Here is a 19789-nt window from a genome sequence, read left to right as displayed (position 1 = left end):
AAGGACCTACTGCGTCCATTACTTTATATTATACAACTAAAAGCATCCTCTGTATTACTTTGATTATTTTATTCAGTTCACATATTCAAACTGATATAATAAATGCTCTTACCTATTTCATAACATTAAATGCATGTGGACCATGACTAAGGGGGGCCACTCTACCGTTCACCGAGTAAGCATTACACCAGCAATAATGTCATGTAATGTAAGACATTAATGGGAGTTGTGAAACTGTCTCAGTTCCAGTATGGCACATGAGGTATGAGGTATTCCTTCAACTCCCATTCAGATAGTTTAGGTAATATCTAAAGGAAAATGCACATAGTGTGCATTGCAGTGTACTAGGAAATATGTCTCCACCTTCCTGGCTTTGCTTTCTGGAATACACACAGTAAAGCTAAGGTAATTAGGCCCTGTGGTGTCATTTTTCAGCTTCTGTTTCTGGACTGACTGTTATGATACAGTCACCGATATGGTGTCACTGTATCATAATATATTAGTTTAGTTTAGTTTAATGAGAATTTCTATTACTGCAACTAGTTAAGTGGTTAAAAGATGATATGATTTCCAAAAAGCATTACATTAAAGATTACACGTTTCTCTTAATATTACGTTTTTTTCTTTTGCAGCATTAAATAGGGTGACCCTATTTTGGTTTTTAGAAAAGAGGACACATGGGCGCCCCTCATGGTTAGGATGTTGTGGCCGGAGGGAGCTTCAAGTAGGCCTAAATTGTAGGAGCACAGCATATGTGTGAGGGACTTTACAACACCTTTACAAACAAGCAACTGCATTAGTGCATTAACATATATTCATTTAACATCTAATCAACTTTCAGTCTTTTTGAAAACATAAAAAAATACATAAATAAAACAAAGTCAACTAGCTTAATATATAAAAACACAACCTCACTGGTCATTTTTCAGTCCTCCCGGTCTGTTTGGTAGGATACAACTGTACATAACGTTGATCCTATTCTTGATTTGGACATTTCAGAATATTTGGTTTTATGACTAATTTGTGTATTTTAGCACTGTCCTAAAACCTTTATTTATTTAGTTATTTGTTTTAATTAAAGCAGATGTTCTTTATATAGTGGACGATTTGCATGATCAATGGATTAACCGTAATGTTCTAAAATGACTTGAACTAAAATATTTTTACATTGACTTCTTTTGAGAGTTAAGAAGGTGATGTCCTTCCCTGTAAAGTTGGAAGTTGCAAGGTTTTTGTGTGGTAAAGGTAATTTACAGTGGTTCAGGCATCTCTATCTCTCTCTCTCTTTCTCCGACTCCCTCTCTCCCTCTTTGATTAATTGTGTGTAGATGCAGGTACATATAGACCAGCTATGGTGGGCTCAAAGTGGGATTTAAAGAAAATGTAAAGGTAAAGTGATTAAAGCTGTACAAATTCAGGCAATACTAAGACGAAACACTGCCGCCATGGCAAAACCTTTAGTTTCTTCCTCCTGAAGATGTTCACTGTGGATTTTTCCTCAACAAGTGCCATGTTCCCCATGCCACTGACTGCAACACAAGCCCAAAGCATGATCTGTCCACAACCATGCTTATTCATTCAACTACTTCAGTTTCACAGAGGACCGTTACCTGAGTCACTATTACACTAGCATTATTGCTAGTAACCCAACCCCTCAACCCCAACCACCTCGGTGACATGTTCAGGTAAGTTGTGAAACAGTTTCCTTCCTTTAAGTATTGTGAAGTTCTGCACCCACAGATACTGGGTTATTTTTAATCGTAAAAGCAGACCGCTCGCATCCACCACGAAGGTCTAGTATCCAGGTAGGGTAGCTGGCATCAACCAAATCCTATGTACATCACTATTTTGCATTTGGTGCTCAGACATTCTCTTTAATTCTTTTATTAATGATTTTTTCTCTGTTACCAGTTTGAAAACCATTTCGCAGCTCTTCTTGTTGTGTAAGGCTTTCTAACAGTTGCACGATTGATCAGCAAACAGCTAAAGATGTTTAAAGGATTGTTGTCGTCACTCTTGGTTCTGGTTCTGGTGGCTACAACTTCCATCATGGTGAAGTCAGAGAAGGCCACTGTCAAGAAACAGAAGAGAGTTCCTCAAACTCTCTCCAGAGGTAAGTTTCTTTCTTCTACAGAGCAAATGTACATACAGTGCCTTAGGAAATCAGCTCATAATTTACTGGCTTAGCTATTCACTATAACAAGATCTTTTCCTGGGTGCCCAAACTTTTGCATTGCACTGTATTTCATCGGCTACATGATTTGTCACCTTTATTCGTCAATGCTAAAGAGACATGTTAAATGAAAAGTAGTGAATTTGCTGTGATTGCTCCTCAGGATGGGGTGATCAGTTGATCTGGGCTCAGACATACGAGGAGGCGCTCTTCTGGGCACGCTCAAGGTGGGAGACGTTTCCTTTCTCAGAGAATCGTTTGTTGTACTGTTGCAGTTATTGTATTGGATTGTAAGGAATTTTGTATTTGTTGTACGAACTGAGAAGTTGACCTCATAGGGACATGTTTGAATAGGTCAGTTCTAGAGGTACATACAGTGTGCTTGTGGTTTTAGAGCGTACATATGGAATCACAGTTAGGCTTTAAGGTTAAGATATAAATTGTCTACCACAGGAGCAAGCCACTCATGGTCATTTTCCACATGGATGACTGCCCACACAGTCAGGGTAAGGTTTAAACCCCCAGTTTAAGTCACATAATTGCAATCATGCCATTAAGACAGAACAGGTCAGCACTACGATGAATATAGGAAATACAGAGACCCTTTATCTGTGGTACTTAAGGAAAATCTGTTTGTTCTAAAACTTCATCAGCTCTAAAGAAAGCCTTTGCTAAAGATAAAGAAATCCAGACTCTAGCCGATGAGCACTTCATTCTCCTGAATCTGGTGGTGAGTATGATTTATTCTTCGTAATCCTGAATTGTCTAAATTGTCTGATAACATTCATGATAACAAAAAAATACAACTAATCATGTCTGAATAATTACAGTATGAAACCACAGACAAGCATCTGTCACCGGATGGACAATATGTTCCCAGAATCCTTTTTGTTGGTGAGTTACACCACAGCTGAGAGACACTGGTAGACTCTCAATCTGCATTCTTGTCCGCACTTGTGTTCCTGTGGACTTGTGAAATGTCATCAGTTGCAGCCCAAGTACTGTTCCACTCAAACGTTCACATCTAGCCAAGTACAGTCCGAATGCATGACTTGTGTGGACTTGGCACAGCCAAATATCCCAGAATGCATCATGCCTCACATTGCTGTTCCAGTTGTAAAATTGTGCTCCCGTCCTTGGGAGTTTGTACTTCCAAGTTGAACTTGCCAAGTCAGTACTACCAAACTGTCTAGTCTACTGGTGGGCTGGTCTCCTGCAAAGTTTGGAAGTTGCTCTACTCAAACACACCTGATTCAACTCATCCGTTAAGATTGAGACTGTCTGAGTCCCAAACATTATCTATTATACAATATTTGGGTTCAGTATTTAGGGCAAAATCATTCATTTAATCTGGCCTTTTGACACTATTTTTGACAGCTGTTGCATGGATTGCATTTTGCAATTCAGGAAATAGAGATCACCTGAGTGTCTCGGGTGATTGTAGCATAACGATAACTGTCTGAAAGGTCCAGTCACTGGTTAATCTGTATTCTTGGGTACAAATACACCATGAAGACAAAATAACTTGCCACACAACTCAGAAAAGGTTATTGAAGAGTATACAAACTATTCCTTTCATTATATAATCATGGATTTAACTGAACTCCAGGATGAATCAGTTTTTATAGGCACTGTAAGTATGCTTTTTGCTTTTCTCCAGATCCCTCAATGACTGTTCGAGCTGACATCACTGGCCGCTACTCCAACCGTATTTATGCTTATGAGCCAAATGATATGAAACTCTGTAAGTGCAAGAATTACACACTTGAATTGTAATTGACATATCTTGTATCAACAATTCCTTAAAGTCATTTAAGTATTATATAATTTTTCATCATGTTATAATGTTATCAAAGCCATTAATGCTTTTTTTATTCACTCTGACAGTGCTGAGCAACATGCAAAGAGCCAAGACGTTCCTAAAAACGGAGCTGTGAAATAAAGGCATAAAGACTTTTGTTCTCTAAGTTGAGGGTGTATATTGGTTGTTATATTTACCGATGGAAAATGTGCAGTTAAACATTTTATAACCAAAATTGGTCAAGGTGTTTTTGAGAATTTGTTGGTCAACCTTAAACACTTCCTTTTCATGTGTCTTAGTACTGCCTGCATGTTGCACTCATTTCTGTGTAAACAGCAATTACTCTAAATTTGTTTGTCACATTCTTGGTAGCAAAGAAGTGTGCATATTGCAATGTAATAAATGCAGTGAGCTAGCAGCTGTTTTTGTATTTTGATCTACAGTGAGTCCAAGAAGTATTTGATCCCTTGCTGATTTTCTTCGTTGGCCCACTAATAAAGACATGATCATTCTATACTTTTAATGGTAGATGTATTCTTACATGGAGAGACAGAATATTAAAAAGAAAATCCAGAAAATAAATCTAAGGAATATATATTAATTGATTTGTATTTCATGGAGTGAAATAAGTATTTGATCCCTTAGTATTCATTAGCAGTTCTGGCTTTTACAGACCAGTTAGACACTCCCAATCAACTTGTTACCTGACCTGAAGCCACCTGTTCTCACTAATCACTTGTGTGAAAAACACCTGTCCACAGAATCAGACAGATCACACAGATTTCAAGTCTCCAACATGGGTAAAACCAAAGAGCTGTCACAGGACCTCAGAGTCAGAATTGTTGACCTTCACAAAGCTGGAATGGGCTACAAAAAGATTAGTAAGGTGTTGGATGTGAAAGTAACAACTATTGGTGCAATTATCAGAAAGTTTAAAGAGTAAAACATGACAATCAACAGACCTCGGCCCGGTGCTCCAAAGAAGATTTCGCCTCGTGGGGTGGCAATGATGCTGAGAACAGTCAGAAATCGTCCTGCAACCACTCGGCAGGAGTTAGCAAATGACCTGAAGGCAGCTGGGACCACAGTTTGCAAGGAAACAATTGGCAACACTTTGCGCAACAATGGATTCACATCCTGCAGTGCCCGAAAGGTACCCCTGCTGAAGAGAGCACATGTGGAGGCGCGCCTCAAGTATGCCAATGATCATTTGAAAGATGAACCAAGTTATTGGGAGAAGGTTTTGTGGTCAGACGAGACCAAAATTGAACTTTTTGGCCTCAACTCCACCCGCCATGTGTGGAGGAAGAAAAATGCTGCCTATGACCCCAAGAACACTGTGCCCACCGTCAAGCATGGAGGTGGAAGCATAATGTTTTGGGGGTGTTTCTCTGCCAAGGGTACAGGGCTACTTCACCGCATCACTGGGAAGATGGATGGAGCCATGTACCGCACAATCCTGAGGGACAACCTCCTCCCCTCTGCCAGGGATCTGAAAATGGGCCGTGGTTGGGTCTTCCAACATGATAACGACCCTAAACATACAGCAAAGGCAACAAAGGATTGGCTCAAGAAAAATCACATTAAGGTCATGGAGTGGCCCAGCCAGTCGCCAGACCTCAATCCGATCGAAAATCTATGGAGGGAGCTGAAGGTCAGAGTTGCCAAGCGACAGCCCACCAACCTTCATGATTTAGAGAGGATCTGCAAAGAAGAGTGGGCCAAAATTCCCCCTGGTGTGTGTGCTAAACTTGTGGTTAACTACAACAAACGTCTCACCGCTGTGCTTGCAAACAAAGGCTTTGCCACTAAGTATTGAGTGTGTTTGGCAAGAGGGATCAAATACTTATTTTCCTCATTGAAATACAAATTAATTAAAATATATTCTTTAAAATTATATTCTGGATTTTTGTCTTGATATTCTGTCTCTCCATGTTAGAATATATCTACCATTAAAAGTGCAGAAGGATAGTGTCTTTATTAGTGGGCAAACAAAGAAAATCAGCAAGGGATCAAATACTTCTTGGACTCACTGTATGTGTGTTGTTCTGCAGCTGTCAGGTTTCTAGCACTTCAAGTCAAGTGGGTTTCATTGTCATTTCAGTTCTGTACAAGTACACAGGGGAATGAAATTGCGTTTATCCCAGAACAAAAGGTGCAATACGGAACAAAACGAGAACAAAACTATACATTACAGGACAGACTGCAGATAGTGCGAAGTGCAGACATAAGTGACAGCATAAAACTAGAAAGACAAAACAATAAATAAAATAAATACGACTCATTACTGAGTAGATGTATTGAGTGTAAGGTGCATAGATATTTAACCGGTAGGTAGTGAGAATAAGGTGCATAGAAATGTTTACATGCTGTGACATTATATGCAGACAACTTATAACACACGTGAAACATGAACACAGCAGGTACTGAGTGAGTATAGAATATACAAATAAGATAAATAAGATGCAGACAGATTACACATGCTATTGGTGGTGGGGGCATAGGGAGTTTTGTTCAGTCTCTGAATTTAAAAGTCTGACTGCTCAGGGGACATAGCTATTGCTCCTGTACGTTCTGCCAGGTGGCAGCATTGAAAAAAGTCCATGTGAGCGATTAGTGGGATCCTTCACAATGCTAATGGCCTTACGGGTGTGGTGTGAATGTCTGTGCCCTTTGTAAATAATTCTGACGTGATTGCAAATATTACAACGTACTTCATAAAGATTAATTGTAACAGACTGAGGGGCTAGTTGTGACAGTCATTAAATTAATGGGGTTAATTGTAACAGACTAAGGGGCTAGTTGTAACAGTTATTTAATTGATGGGGTTAATTGTAACAGACTATGGGGCTAGTTGTAACAGTTATTATGGGGTTCATTATATATATATATATATATATATATATATATATATATATATATATATATATATATATATATATATATATATAAATAATTATAAATTGTGCATATATCATCAAAATTATATTGCAACCACCATATTGATTAAAATGATCAGTAAACTCCAGTAAACCTCTTGGGCCAAGTCAATGTATACGATGTACGTAAATACACTTTCCTTTCTTTTTTTCTCATAAGAGAAGGGGTTCAAAGGTATAACGCTTAAAGAATTTTTGCATGTGTTTCATTTTATGGGTTCAAAGAATCCCATGAAAAAACGTAAGGAATGTATAAATTAAGTAACAACATTTAATTATTCTCTACAAGTATGTAATTAATAAAATTAGACCTAAACAAATATTGGTGAACTCATATTCGTTTTTATTTGAATCAAACTGAAATAGTCTGAAATTAGGCTGAAATAGTTCTCACAACGGAAGAATACATGGCTTGTATTTTAATAACATTACCTATACAGTCTTACCTATACTTCTTTGCCACACTCCCCACTGAGGAGAAGTTGCAGGTAAAAGGCAGTTTCTCAGAACACACGATTTAAGCCAGGATGTGATATGCACCATTAAAGAGGTATGAAACAATAACTGTTCTAAATGAAATGATAATAATTGGGGGAAAAGAGCTGCTGATTTTCTCTGAAGGTCTCGTGGTGATCTTCACTCAGTTCTCCTGACTTTTTGAATCATGTGACGATCACGGCCGTGTTTTCACTTTGAAGCGATCCTATTGGTCGGTATTCTCTAGTAGTCGCATTTGATTGGACGTCGCGCGTTATTTCCTGTTCCTCCGGGGTAAATCAATGGTGCGGGGAAAAGTTTGGATGTTTTCATGCATTCTAACAAGCCGATGTCGCCGAAATCATAGAAACGAATAAAATGACTCGTACGTGGCGTAGTTCGCTATTGCCTTATGTCGTCGTGTTCGTCGTCGTCGCCGCCACTTCTGCAGACGGCGCGTTGGAGCACCTCCAAGCGAAAGCTGGAGAACAGACTCAGTCCCGAGCCGTGACCGATCTGCTGCGGCGGCTGCTGGGAGAGCGAGCCCGGGACTTCATCGTGTCGGTCAACCGGAGCCTGTCCGGCGACGGACTGGACGTGTGCGAGCTCCGCTCCACAAAAAACAACAAAGTACTGGCCGTGGGAAGCAGCGGCGTGGCGGTGGCCACCGGAATCTACAACTATCTGAAGTACTTCTGCAACTGCCATGTGTCGTGGTCAGGAGATCAGCTGGACCTGCCGCGTCCTCTGCCTCCCCTCACCGGTGTGCTTCGGATCCAGAGTCAGCATAGGTGACTGAAGTGTGGCGTATGTCAGTGTGGTATTACACCAAGGTTTCGTTGAACTGAGCTTATTTCTGGGGTTGACACATGCGGCCAATCTGAAAGACTGGGTTAATAGGGGAGTCTATTGCTTGTGGCTGGCATTAAGTGGGCTTCCCTCTTCTTAATGTCTTGATTCCATCCAGTTTCTTATATGGATAGGTTAGGTCAGCTTATTGTGTGCATGTCATCATAAGTAATAGTCACTGTTTTTAGACTGGCTTGTCCAGATTTCAGATCTCCTCCAATGCCAATTCACCCAAACAGATCCATTCTTAATGAATGTGAATGTGAACCCTGTAGGAAGGTAGATCTCCAGGAGAAAGCCTTAGGGTCTTGGTGTTTTCCCAGTTTTGCTCCTGGAATAAAAATGTGAGTGTATTTTCCAACACATCAACCTCATCAACTGGCACCAGCCCAGAGGAACACTACTCTAGGGTAGAGGACACCACAGGGCCGGTGTGGTTACTGGCTCTTATTTCAGTAATACCTTTTTTTTTTTATATATATCAAATACGGAGACTGATTTGATGATTGACACTGATTTAGCAAGTGGAATCAGGTGATCTTTATAATGTTTCAGTCTGTAGAGTCTCAAAATCTACTAACTATGTATATGTAAGACATGAGTCGTGATTTAATGGTTTCCATTCACAAGCAGTGCAATATATGTCCAATTAGAAGCAGTTTGGGATTCAACCTTTGAACTGCCTGATAGCTCTGTGACCTATAATTTGGACATTTATAGGATCTGTTGTCCAGTCTTGGCCACTCTCCAAGCCATGGCCTGGTCTCCTCAGAAGTTACTACTTGCAGGTTGGATGTAATCCATTTTAAAAGGGGGGGGGGGGGGATACTCCCGAGTGGCGCAACCATCTAAGCGCTGGCCCTGACATCAGCAGATTGCAAGCTCAATCCCAGGTAATGCCATAGCCATCCGCATTACGGGCGTGTGTATTACCAGCAATGCTAGTCAGTGTGTGTTAGCTTAACAGTGAAACTCCCAAGAATGGTCTCTGACAACATGGCGGTCAATTGGGGACAGTTGGACAGTTTGAAAAGGTACGGTTGGCTGGTTTTGTGTGTTTTGGAGGAAGCATGTAATAGCTTCTACCCTCCCAGTGCTGGCTGCTACTGTGTGATGGGGGAACCCTAGCTAGTAGGAGGGAATTGGTGAGAAAATACAACCCAAATCTCACAAATCAGAAATGAGAAATCCGTTTCCCATGAGAAATTACAACAATGTGGTGTCATTTGTGTGCTCTGGTCTTGTAAAAACTTTACTTGCCTTTAGTATTTTAGTTTCAACTTAACTAAATAATGCTCTAATACTGTGATGCTTCTGAAAGCCATTGATTAACTGATCCAGGTGTGTTTGCTTAGGGTTGGAAATAACTGGAGGTAGATCACACAGCTGATTAATAAACTCCAAAGCTCATGACCAAGTTCACTCCGAGTGGACAGGCCATTCAGCTGATCTCCAAATGGTCTTTTAAACGCTACACACAAAAGCTGTAAAGGAACTTTGGATAGTCCCATGTTTCAAACCTGTGGTTATTTGTTTTAGACTCCAGCCTAGGACATTGATGGGTGGTCTTTGGAGTCTCTGTAAACACACAGATATTGGGTGTTTTTTTTTTGTTTTGTTTTGTTTTTCCTTCTCTGTTCCAGTCATGGTTTTCTTCCTCCTCCTTCATCAACACACCTTTTGCAGGGCTAGTTCAAGACCAGGAAAAGGGACCACAGTCAGTAAGGGGTTCAAAGCCTATGGTTATTTGTTTTAGTCTACAGCATTAGAAATAAACAACGGTTCTAATGCCTATGCTTCACTTTATCTAAGACCATGATGGAGAACCTGTGCATAGGGCAACCTGTAATGGAAAGCGCATTGTTGAAAGAGTTGAATGGGAAACTGGGGTCAAAACCATGAAAGGGAGCCCAACTGTATGTGAGTCAAACTGGCTAATAGTACTTTTTCAGGTTACTAGTGGTGTCTCTTCTAGCACGATGCTACATGATATGAAATGTTAAAAAGAGGCAAGAAATGGCACGGTTGGCGTTTTATGTTTTGATATGTATCAGTCATCAATACAGAAAACACGCTGCCAGTGTTTGTCACATGTAAATGTATGAATGTAACCTAAAGTTACTTTTCCGCTAGTAAATGCACAGCATTCTCACTGTCTATTCCCAAATTAGATCCTCTTTAGACCTCCTGCATTTGTTTGTCTTATATGCATTATGCAGGGCAGCCTGTACTGCTCTGTGTGCCTCATGGGCCCATGAAAAATGGTGCATTGTTGGTGCTCTCCTTTGCCATTGTTTGCTGGGAGTGCAGTGGACACTTGCGTGGTGGACAGAGCTTTTAAGTCTTCTGGTTGTGTGTTTGTCTCATTAGATTCACATGGGCAGTCATGCACAATGCCCCACCAACACACAAACCCCCGCGCACACACACACACACACACACACACATACGCATACACTGCAAGCCTGGGAATTATGCACAAACAATCACATTGTGACCTTAACCTATAGACTGAGTATTAGTGGTAAAATGAAAACTGAGCAAATGCCTGAATGCCAGCATAGGCCTGGAAAGGCAGACTATGAAGACCAGATACAGCTGCACTAGGCTAAATTGTGTTGTAAAGGGGAATTATCTGGCTTTGAAGGGTTCTGTCTCTGCAGTAGAATATGAAAATGGTTATTGATCCCATTCCTAAGGAGCTATGAATTCTTTTTGGTCAAATATGAAACAAACTTTAGTATTTTAGTCCAAAAAGTGATTAGACATGTCAAATGGGGTTGATGCTTTTCAAATGGAAGGGATCCTAGACTTTTTCAGCAGTGTTGATTCATAGCTCTTATTTTTCAGCACTTGTCTTCACATAGGTTTTTGAGTTATTATATATGCAAGGATTAGGAAAGGGTAGAGGTGGATTTGCCATGTTTGCCATGGACCTTGGCTTCTCTGTCCCTCACACTGCCAGTGTGGGTATGTGTGCGCTTATGCTTTAGTCTTATTATGGCCTCCTTCACCTGATTTTTTTGGAGCGCATATTAAGATTTCCCATTAATAGCTACCAAATGCAAATTCAACTTTTGCAATCAGCTCCAGACCTTTTATCTCCTTAATTTGCCATGCATTCTCAAATATTGAGAAGCTGCTGTTCAGTTAATTGGCCAATTTTGAGCCTGTGAAAATAGAAGGACTATATTAGCTGTGATTCCTAAACAGTTAATGTAGTATTTGGTGTACAGACACAGGACTACAACAATTCACTGTCCAAATTCTTATGGACCTGACTTTATATCGGTTAAGCACTACTATGCAGTCAGTTTTTAATTTGTGCTTGTCTCATTTTGTGGGCTGGGTGTTCGCATCTAGGTTCAGGTACTATCAGAACGTCTGCACTCAGAGCTACTCCACTGTGTGGTGGGACTGGCCACGATGGCAGAGAGAGATCGACTGGATGGCGCTGAATGGCATTAATTTGCCTCTGGCATTCACAGGGCAGGAGGCATTATGGCAAGAGGTGAGGTGTCTCTTACTATAGACATAATTCTGCATGATGTTTTCATTAATATTACTCGTATGGATGAGCATATCTAGTCTTTATCAATAATCAAATACTGTTTGATTTGATTAGGCAGATCTAGAGGAAGCCCAAAAAAAATGAGCTCAGACAATAACCGCATCATCAGCACAGTACTCCACTTCTACTTCACTTCCACTTTTAATGAAACGAATAGTCAATTTTATGCCCACTTAATATTACCATGAACTTCTACACAGTTTGCTGTACGTGTTACTAAGTCACTCTCGCTCTCGTTCGCTCTTTCTTTCTCATGTAGGTGTATATGTCTCTCGGTTTGAATCAGACCGAGATCAATCAGTTCTTCACAGGTCCTGCTTTTCTGGCATGGAATCGGATGGGCAACCTGTTTGCATGGGGTGGGCCTCTGCCTCAGTCCTGGCACATCAAACAGCTCTCTCTGCAAGTATGATCTTCCCTTTTCTAAAACTTAGATACTCTGTTTGTAATTCTGGACGGTATAACAGAATTATAATGTAATATTATATTATAATGTAGATTTCTTTTTATTTAAGAGACAGAATAAAGGCTTGCAGGACAGACTTTTGTCTGTCATCAGAGAGTCTGGGGCTTTTCAAGAGCTACGGAGCTCCTTAATTGTAGTGACCGCCATGTTTCCAACTCTGTGTCGTTGCACAGTCATCCTGTGCACCAAAGTGACAGGATGAACGGGTCAAATTCTAACTGACCTGATATGTCTTCCTTTCATCCAGTTGAAGATCTTGGATCAAATGAGAGCTTTTGGAATGATCCCTGTTCTGCCAGCATTCTCAGGCATTGTGCCTCAAGGAATTACCCGGTAATCTGTGCCGATGTTTACTCCACTTTTATTAAAACACAGAGTACTTCAGTCTTGTAATCTGTTCTTGAAATTCAGTTTGCATCAAACTGTGGCTGTGTAATATCATTTGTAATTTACCTTTGTTTAATAACGCACAATACTATAGTCTTGATATGATATTTTTTATCATGTTACCGAAAATGAAACCGTTTCAGAACACTATGATCAAGAATTAAGCACAATGATATTGTTTTTAGCTTGTTTCCCCAAGCAAATGTGACCAAGCTGGGTCCCTGGAGCCATTTTAACTGCAGCTATTCCTGTGCCTATGTCCTGGATCCGCGTGACCCGCTCTTCCAGAGAATTGGCTCTCTGTTCCTGACCCAGGTTGTTAGGGAGTTTGGGACTGACCACATCTACAACACCGACACCTTCAACGAAATGAATCCTTCCTCCTCTGACCCTACCTATCTTGCCTCGATTAGCCACGCAGTTTTCACCACTATGACCTCAGGTATTTCACCTACTATGATGGATGCACCAGTGTGTAATTTTCAGACATAAAAGCTGATGATTAATAAGGGATGTAACAGTGTTTCCATGACAAAATGATTTGAAAACATTGATATTGCAGTGTAAAAATGTGAAGGTGTATCGTGATTTATAGACTTTTTTTGATGCATTTTCTTAGTCTTTGAACATCACATTGTGTGCAAAAAAAAAATAGCACCAATTGACAACCCACTCTAGCACGATGGATGAGCGCAAGCATATGTGACTCCCCTGTAGTCAGAACAGCCACACCCTGTTTTTGGTGAAAACAAACCTAATTATATTGCTGCCTCCAGATGAGAAATAATTGTCACCATGTCTAAAAGCTGCTGCGTAGCATTTTGGTCGTCCAATGATAAAACAAAATTTACAAATTCGTTACTTCCTCAAGAAGAGAAGGAGAGCTAAGGGAAAGATTTGTGGCTTTAAGACATCCTCAGGGTGTTAGAAAGGAAGGTAAAGTAAACAGTTAAAATGTTAAAGTGCTGAATGTTGTTGAAAAAAGGCGGTGAAAAGCCCGGTTTACTGTAGGCTAGCCCATTTGTGGAAAGGAAGTACCAATAAAGGTGATTTTTATCATAATATAAATTTAAAGTAGTTTTAAATGCTGCTGTAATGCCATTATGAGAAAGCTATAGGGAATTGAGTATTCACTGCTTAAATAAATCAATAAATGTAAATATTCAGTACATACTGGGTAGGATTATTTGTCCACTGATGGTGGGGACACTAATCAGCCTCTTCACATATATAATGCTGATTGTTGACAATGATATGATTGACTGGCTGGCCATATGTTTTGGACTCCTAATAGCTGTAAATTAGCAGGGAATTCTATGCAATTATATGCAACTAAAATTTTGAAGACCTTTTAAAAAAAGATTTATTTACTGCCAGTCCATTTAGAGCAACTGTTTTCTCTCAAAAAGATGCGGGGCATTACGCAAGGGCAAAGTACCTGGATGTGTTGCTCTCATCCATTGTGTCATGCACCACACTCCTCCAACCTCCCATTTCTTGTTACGTTAGATTATGCAACAACTGAGTAGTCATCGCCTTTGTTGATTGAATTTTTGCATTAATACAGTGGCACGGTATGTGGCATGGTAATCATACTGCGAGACTGTCAATTCATAACCCCATTAATGAAAGTTACTGTCTTGATTAATCTCATTTGCCAGTGTTGTAGCTTATCTGCATTTCTATTGGCATTTGAGGTCAATTGGACTCTTCCCTTTCTGTAGAAATGGCTAATGTTAGGCTGTTGGGGCTTGAGCCAAGAGCACACACAAGCTTAGTGTCTTAGTTGCTGTGTAAAAGGCGGCCTTAATTAATGCTTCAGTGCTCTGCACAGTCCACGGCGCGTCTAATTGTAATTGCTCTAGTTTCATAACCCAGAACTGACCCGCCAGCAATTCTGGGACACTGTCGGGGTCCTCAACCCCAGACTGTCTGTTTCTCATCTGAAGTGTCATCGAAACTGTGTTCGTCCCACACCCTGCTCACATACATCACCAGAGATAACTGGCTTCCTCCCTCACGGTCTTCCTCTCTTGTTGTCTATTTCTGGCAGTGGACCCAAACGCAGTTTGGCTGATGCAGGCCTGGCTATTTGTCAATGACCCTGAGTTTTGGAAGCCGCCTCAGGTGGAGGCCCTGCTGCGTGGGGTCCCGCTGGGCCGGATGATCGTGCTGGACCTGTTTGCTGAGTCCATGCCTGCATACTCTTTCACTCAGTCCTTCTATGGGCAGCCCTTCATCTGGTGCATGCTGCATAACTTTGGAGGAAACAGTGGCCTGTTTGGAACGGTAGAGAGAATTAACCTGGGGCCCTTCGAGGCCCTCCGCTTTCCCAACTCCACGCTTGTGGGCCTGGGCATGGCACCAGAGGGCATTGAGCAGAACCCAGTGGTCTATGAGCTGATGTCTGAGCTGGCCTGGCGAAAGGAACCTGTCAACTTGGTCAAATGGGTGTCCCTGTATGCCTCCCGCCGTTACGGCAGCATGGACGAGAGTTTGACGGGTGCCTGGCGCCTCTTGTTCCGGAGCGCGTACAACTGCACCATCCCCGGTTACAAGAACCACAATCACAGTCCGCTGGTGCGTCGGCCGTCTTTGAAGATGCAGACGGATGTGTGGTACGACCCAGCTGATGTTTATGAGGCTTGGAAACTGCTGTTTGAAGCTGCCCCTTCGCTGGTTTCCAGGGAAACCTTCCGGTACGATCTGGTGGACGTGACGCGGCAAGCTCTTCAGCTTCTTACTACGGAATTCTACAAAGAAATAAGAGACGCATTCCAGGTAAGATGTCTCCTTAAAAAAATAGTTGGGGTGAAAAGTGAACAATATTGACCTCACACCAGTGAGGCAAACACATCAGCATTCAAATTACTTTTTTAATTTTATGAAGCTGCTTATAAATTTCTGAGTCCACACTGAGTGGTGGCTCAGCGGTTAGAGCGCCGGGCTATTGGTGGTTGTGGGTTTGTGCGTGCGTGCGTGCATGCGTGAGTGCATGCTCACTACCACAGATGGGTTAAATGCGGAGGACACATTTCGCTGTACATAGTACAGTGACAAATACGTGCACCTTTACCTTTACACCAGAAGTAGTCTTGACAGCTAACACAATAAAAAAAAAAAACGCAAATTAGATACACACCTGACAGGACGTAAGTGCTGAGTCTGACAGAAAGTGATGACTGACTGTTATTTCTATTTGTATCTAAATAATTGATCACTGAACATGTTATTGATTGGTTTCTGCTAAAGACCGCAAATGAGACCTTCTTAAGAGGCCAAGGTGCATCTGAGTAAAAAGGTTTGACATTTTCATACATAGTTCAAGATGAAATACAACAGGATATACAACAAAAAATACAACTTACTTAAAAAACAAACATACTTATCTCAGATGAGAATCCTCAGTTTTCATCAATTATCGTATTACAAACTCCCAAAATGCTGCCATTTATGACCGCATTAGCCTTTTATTGATATCTATTACATATCTGAAGCTGTAAACATGAAAATCAGTTTTATCTGGATAACTGTAAGACAAAGCTGTTTATTAATCAGAAATTTATAAGCAGCTTCATAAAATAGTAAGTAATTTGAATGCTGATGTGTTTGCCTAGCACTGATGATGTTTACGGTCTATCATTCACCTGTGCAGTTATATTCACCATGAATCTCCCAGTAAACAGGATATATCGTCTGCCTGAAAGCCTGAAAGATCAACAGCTGCGTAATAGCTGCTTTCTGAGGAATCTACAAAATTACATACATTATATGTACATTGCATGCCTTTATTTACTTGTATAATTTTTCAAACAAAAGCTTAGCATTAATCTAGCTGGCTATAAATGAGTCTGCAAGATCCCTGGAATTTGTTGGCTTCTGCTTACACAAACCCTCCTGGTTCTTAATCAGATATTGTACTTGATCTTTTGCAGATGCGGCACCACATTAGCATTCACACGGAAATCCATTCCCGTTCAATTATCATTGCATTCCCCCATAAAATTGCATGTGTGAAAATTCCAGTCTGTAATTTTTATGAATCTATTAATTACACTTAATTTGACTCTCAGGCTCAGAAGCTTCCAGAACTCCTGACAGCTGGTGGCGTGCTTGTTTACGACCTGCTACCTGAACTGGACCGCCTCCTTTCCAGCGATGGCCACTTTCTTTTGGGGGTATGGCTGGAGCAGGCAAGGTCACTGGGCCTCGATGAGCAGGAAGCGCTGCTGTACGACCTGAACGCTCGCAATCAGATCACACTCTGGGGACCAGATGGCAACATCCTTGACTATGCCAGCAAGGAGTGGGCTGGCCTAATGGAGGACTATTACTTGCAGCGCTGGGGCCTGTTTGTGAACACGCTCGTAGAGTGTCTGGACCGTGGCCGTCCGTTCAGGCAGGACACTTTTAACCAGGCTGTGTTCCAGGTGGAGAAAGGCTTTGTCTACAACCACAGGAAATACCCATTCAAACCGAGTGGGGATACTTACGACATTGCCCGGCGGATCTTTCTCAAGTATTACCCACATGCACTGAAGAGGTTAAAGTAAGGCACATGCTGCTCCCTTTTATCATAGATTGAATGTTCGAAAACAGGTTTAAAAAAAAAAAAAAAGTGCCAAGCACAAAACACCAGCATCACATTTGATGGTTTGAATAGCCATAGGAATTTACTTTTGAGATTACTATGAATCATTAGTAGGTGTGTGGAGTAAAGATTATGGACTGTTCTGCCAGGAAATTTGAGTGACTTGTGTCTGGTTGGGTTCAGCTGAGCTGGTAAGAGTGAGTACAAAAAGAGATCAACCACATAGTATAAACAAAAACATATAAGGGTCATTGACAAAGTCCATTTTTCTGTTTTCATATAATATATTTTATATGAAAGATATCACTTAATTCTACTAGGATTTCTGTGATGACATTAATGCAAGCCTCTTAAAGTCCAAGAATGTCAGGGATTATGACTATCCAATCATATGTGCAGGTTCATTTAAAAATGCATGGTTTAAAAAAAAAAAAAAAGAAAAAAAAAAGAGTGGACAGCTTATTGCATCATAAGTCACCTTCATGATGCCAATGTCACTTTTTTTTATTTATTTTATTTTTATTATTATTTTTCTTAAAAATAATGACTTAGGAGTGAACTTGGATGTTTTAGATGGGTGTCGAAGTACAAGACATGTTTACACATGTCAGTAGTGGAATTTACATGTTGATGTTTTGTTTTTTTGAAGTACCCCATGGACTTACCCACTCATGTTTAGAAGGTAGGAAAGGGACTATTAGCATTTAAATTCTTATAAAATCGATAATCCTGAATTTATGCCAACATAAGCCATGAAACGCACATCAATACATTGACTAGATTCCTGCAGGTACAATCTTGCAGGTGTTTCAAATGATGTGGCCAGTGAGTATGTGTCTTGCTAAAGCTTGTTGTAATTGAACAAAGGCCACAAAAGATGGTCACTGGCTCTGACTGGGAGTTGCAGTTTTGGTGATTCAGGACTGCATTTAAAGTATTACACAAATTAAAGTATTGTGCTACTGCTTCAGTATCCACTTTTGAATTTTCAGGTAAAGGTTAGTTACTGCTGTGGGGTCACGGTGCATTTTTGTTCTGAGAGACTGTAATACTGTCAATAAGTCTAAATCTCATGGAAAATATTGAGTTGAGTTAAATGTCATTTTTGCTTGAAATACAGTGTCTGTTTTGTAACACCTGTACAGAAGAGATGAAGCACTGCGGTCTGTTGTGGCTGGGATATTGGATTTTTATGGAACTGTAAACTTAAGGGCCTGGGAATAATGCATGCATGTTCTCATTTCTTTATACCATTTCTGTTTAGGTTCTATGTCTGCTGTTTTAACCTTTTGTAAAGAATGTTCTATTTGTACATTACATTTTACACTTTGTTGCAAGGTAAAAAATCCTAATTTTTTATAGAAACTGACATTGACCGATGTATTGCAAAAATAATTCCAAGAACAGTATTTAAAGTATTTTTTTTCACAAGTGCATTCCTAGCAATGAACTTCACATTCTACAGAGGATGGACAAGGAGCAGAAGCAGAATCCCAAAATGAGGGATGGGACCTGTAGAAGCTGCCTATACAGTGCAAGTGCCTGTCTGTCTGTCTGTCTTTGTAAGCACTTTTGTTCATGAGCAAATGTAATTGTGGTCATTTCTGTAATTGTCAGGAACTTGTTTGAATGTGAATAGAAAGTGCTGAAAATGAAATGCTATTTTTATATCCTATTAAATAAAGCCATTCTTTTCATATTTCTAAGGTCAGCTGTGCCTTTTAGAACAGTATGTCTTTTTTGCAGACATTGTAATTCTAACAGTATTTTTTTTATTTAAGATTCATAGGGCTATTTGTCCTTTATATAAAGTAATATCTCAACTATATTAAAGGTTCCACAGATTACATTTGTTAAAAACTTGCAAGTGCTGTGCTATGATGTGTGGCTCCTATGAGAGTTCATAATTAATTTCAGGTTATTCTTTAAAGTATAAATAAGTTAAGTATGGGAGTTCAGTTGTCCAGATCACAAACAGGATTGCTTTATTTGCCAAGTATGTTATACACAAGAAATAGATTTTGCTGTAAAGCCTAATTACAGCCTTTTTTTTGCCTTAACAACGGGGCTGGTTTACAGTACCATGAAGCACAGCTTCATTTTTAGCACTGCAACAAGGTTATCTTTTGCATTGCTGCCTTATTCTCCTGAAGTAACCTTTATGTTTAGTCTTGAAAGGCTAGTGGTCTATGGGTGTGAGCTGACTGTTATGTAACAGGTCTAGGGATTTTAGAATTGGCCTGTTTTTCAGTTGTTTTACTTACATGGTTTTTGCTTTTGAAAGAGAAGTGAGGTTTTTGGTATGTTGTCTGGTGTCAATAGGTTCATGTTTATCTGCTCCAGAGTGTCCTATTGTATTGGCAATACTTTTCTACCAGACAAGTTATGTATGTGTATTTGCACATCTGTGTCAGCAATGAGTAAAACTTAAAGCTGAATGCATTCATTAGAATGGTTGTCCACAAACATTTGGACATATAAAAATACCAATAAATGTAAATATACTATCAGATGTGTCCATATATAGTGCACCCA

General features: G+C 40.2%; 2 protein-coding genes across 2 annotated transcripts; both read left to right on the top strand.

Moving 5' to 3' along the window:
• The first annotated feature begins 1760 nt into the window (after positions 1 to 1760).
• On the top strand, positions 1761 to 4181 carry LOC140555683 (anterior gradient protein 2 homolog). The gene is made up of 8 exons (XM_072678980.1): positions 1761 to 1805; positions 1912 to 2113; positions 2337 to 2400; positions 2627 to 2679; positions 2827 to 2903; positions 3004 to 3067; positions 3834 to 3917; positions 4061 to 4181. Exons 2-8 carry the CDS (start codon positions 1990 to 1992, stop codon positions 4108 to 4110), a joined length of 516 nt encoding a protein of 171 aa, XP_072535081.1. The 5' UTR covers positions 1761 to 1805; positions 1912 to 1989; the 3' UTR covers positions 4111 to 4181.
• Positions 4182 to 7703: 3522 nt separating this feature from the next.
• naglu (N-acetylglucosaminidase, alpha) lies at positions 7704 to 18953 on the top strand. The gene is made up of 7 exons (XM_072678978.1): positions 7704 to 8181; positions 11603 to 11750; positions 12070 to 12216; positions 12524 to 12609; positions 12849 to 13105; positions 14717 to 15444; positions 16737 to 18953. Exons 1-7 carry the CDS (start codon positions 7769 to 7771, stop codon positions 17214 to 17216), a joined length of 2259 nt encoding a protein of 752 aa, XP_072535079.1. The 5' UTR covers positions 7704 to 7768; the 3' UTR covers positions 17217 to 18953.
• Positions 18954 to 19789: the final 836 nt, after the last annotated feature.

Source organism: Salminus brasiliensis, chromosome 5 (genome assembly GCF_030463535.1).
Source record: "Salminus brasiliensis chromosome 5, fSalBra1.hap2, whole genome shotgun sequence".
In the NCBI taxonomy this organism is placed as follows: domain Eukaryota; kingdom Metazoa; phylum Chordata; class Actinopteri; order Characiformes; family Bryconidae; genus Salminus; species Salminus brasiliensis.
Note: the sequence above shows the minus strand (reverse complement) of the source record. Positions and strands in the feature narration are given on the sequence as shown.

Excerpts from the sequence above, each read along its gene's own strand:
- naglu (XM_072678978.1), top strand. The coding sequence starts at position 7,769 with ATGACTCGTACGTGGCGTAGTTCGCTATTGCCTTATGTCGTCGTGTTC. Across the intron at positions 8,182-11,602 it reads CGGATCCAGAGTCAGCATAG|GTTCAGGTACTATCAGAACG; the intron begins GTGACTGAAGTG and ends GTTCGCATCTAG. Across the intron at positions 12,610-12,848 it reads GTGCCTCAAGGAATTACCCG|CTTGTTTCCCCAAGCAAATG; the intron begins GTAATCTGTGCC and ends TATTGTTTTTAG.
- LOC140555683 (XM_072678980.1), top strand. The coding sequence starts at position 1,990 with ATGTTTAAAGGATTGTTGTCGTCACTCTTGGTTCTGGTTCTGGTGGCT. Across the intron at positions 2,114-2,336 it reads TCCTCAAACTCTCTCCAGAG|GATGGGGTGATCAGTTGATC; the intron begins GTAAGTTTCTTT and ends ATTGCTCCTCAG. Across the intron at positions 3,918-4,060 it reads GCCAAATGATATGAAACTCT|TGCTGAGCAACATGCAAAGA; the intron begins GTAAGTGCAAGA and ends TCACTCTGACAG.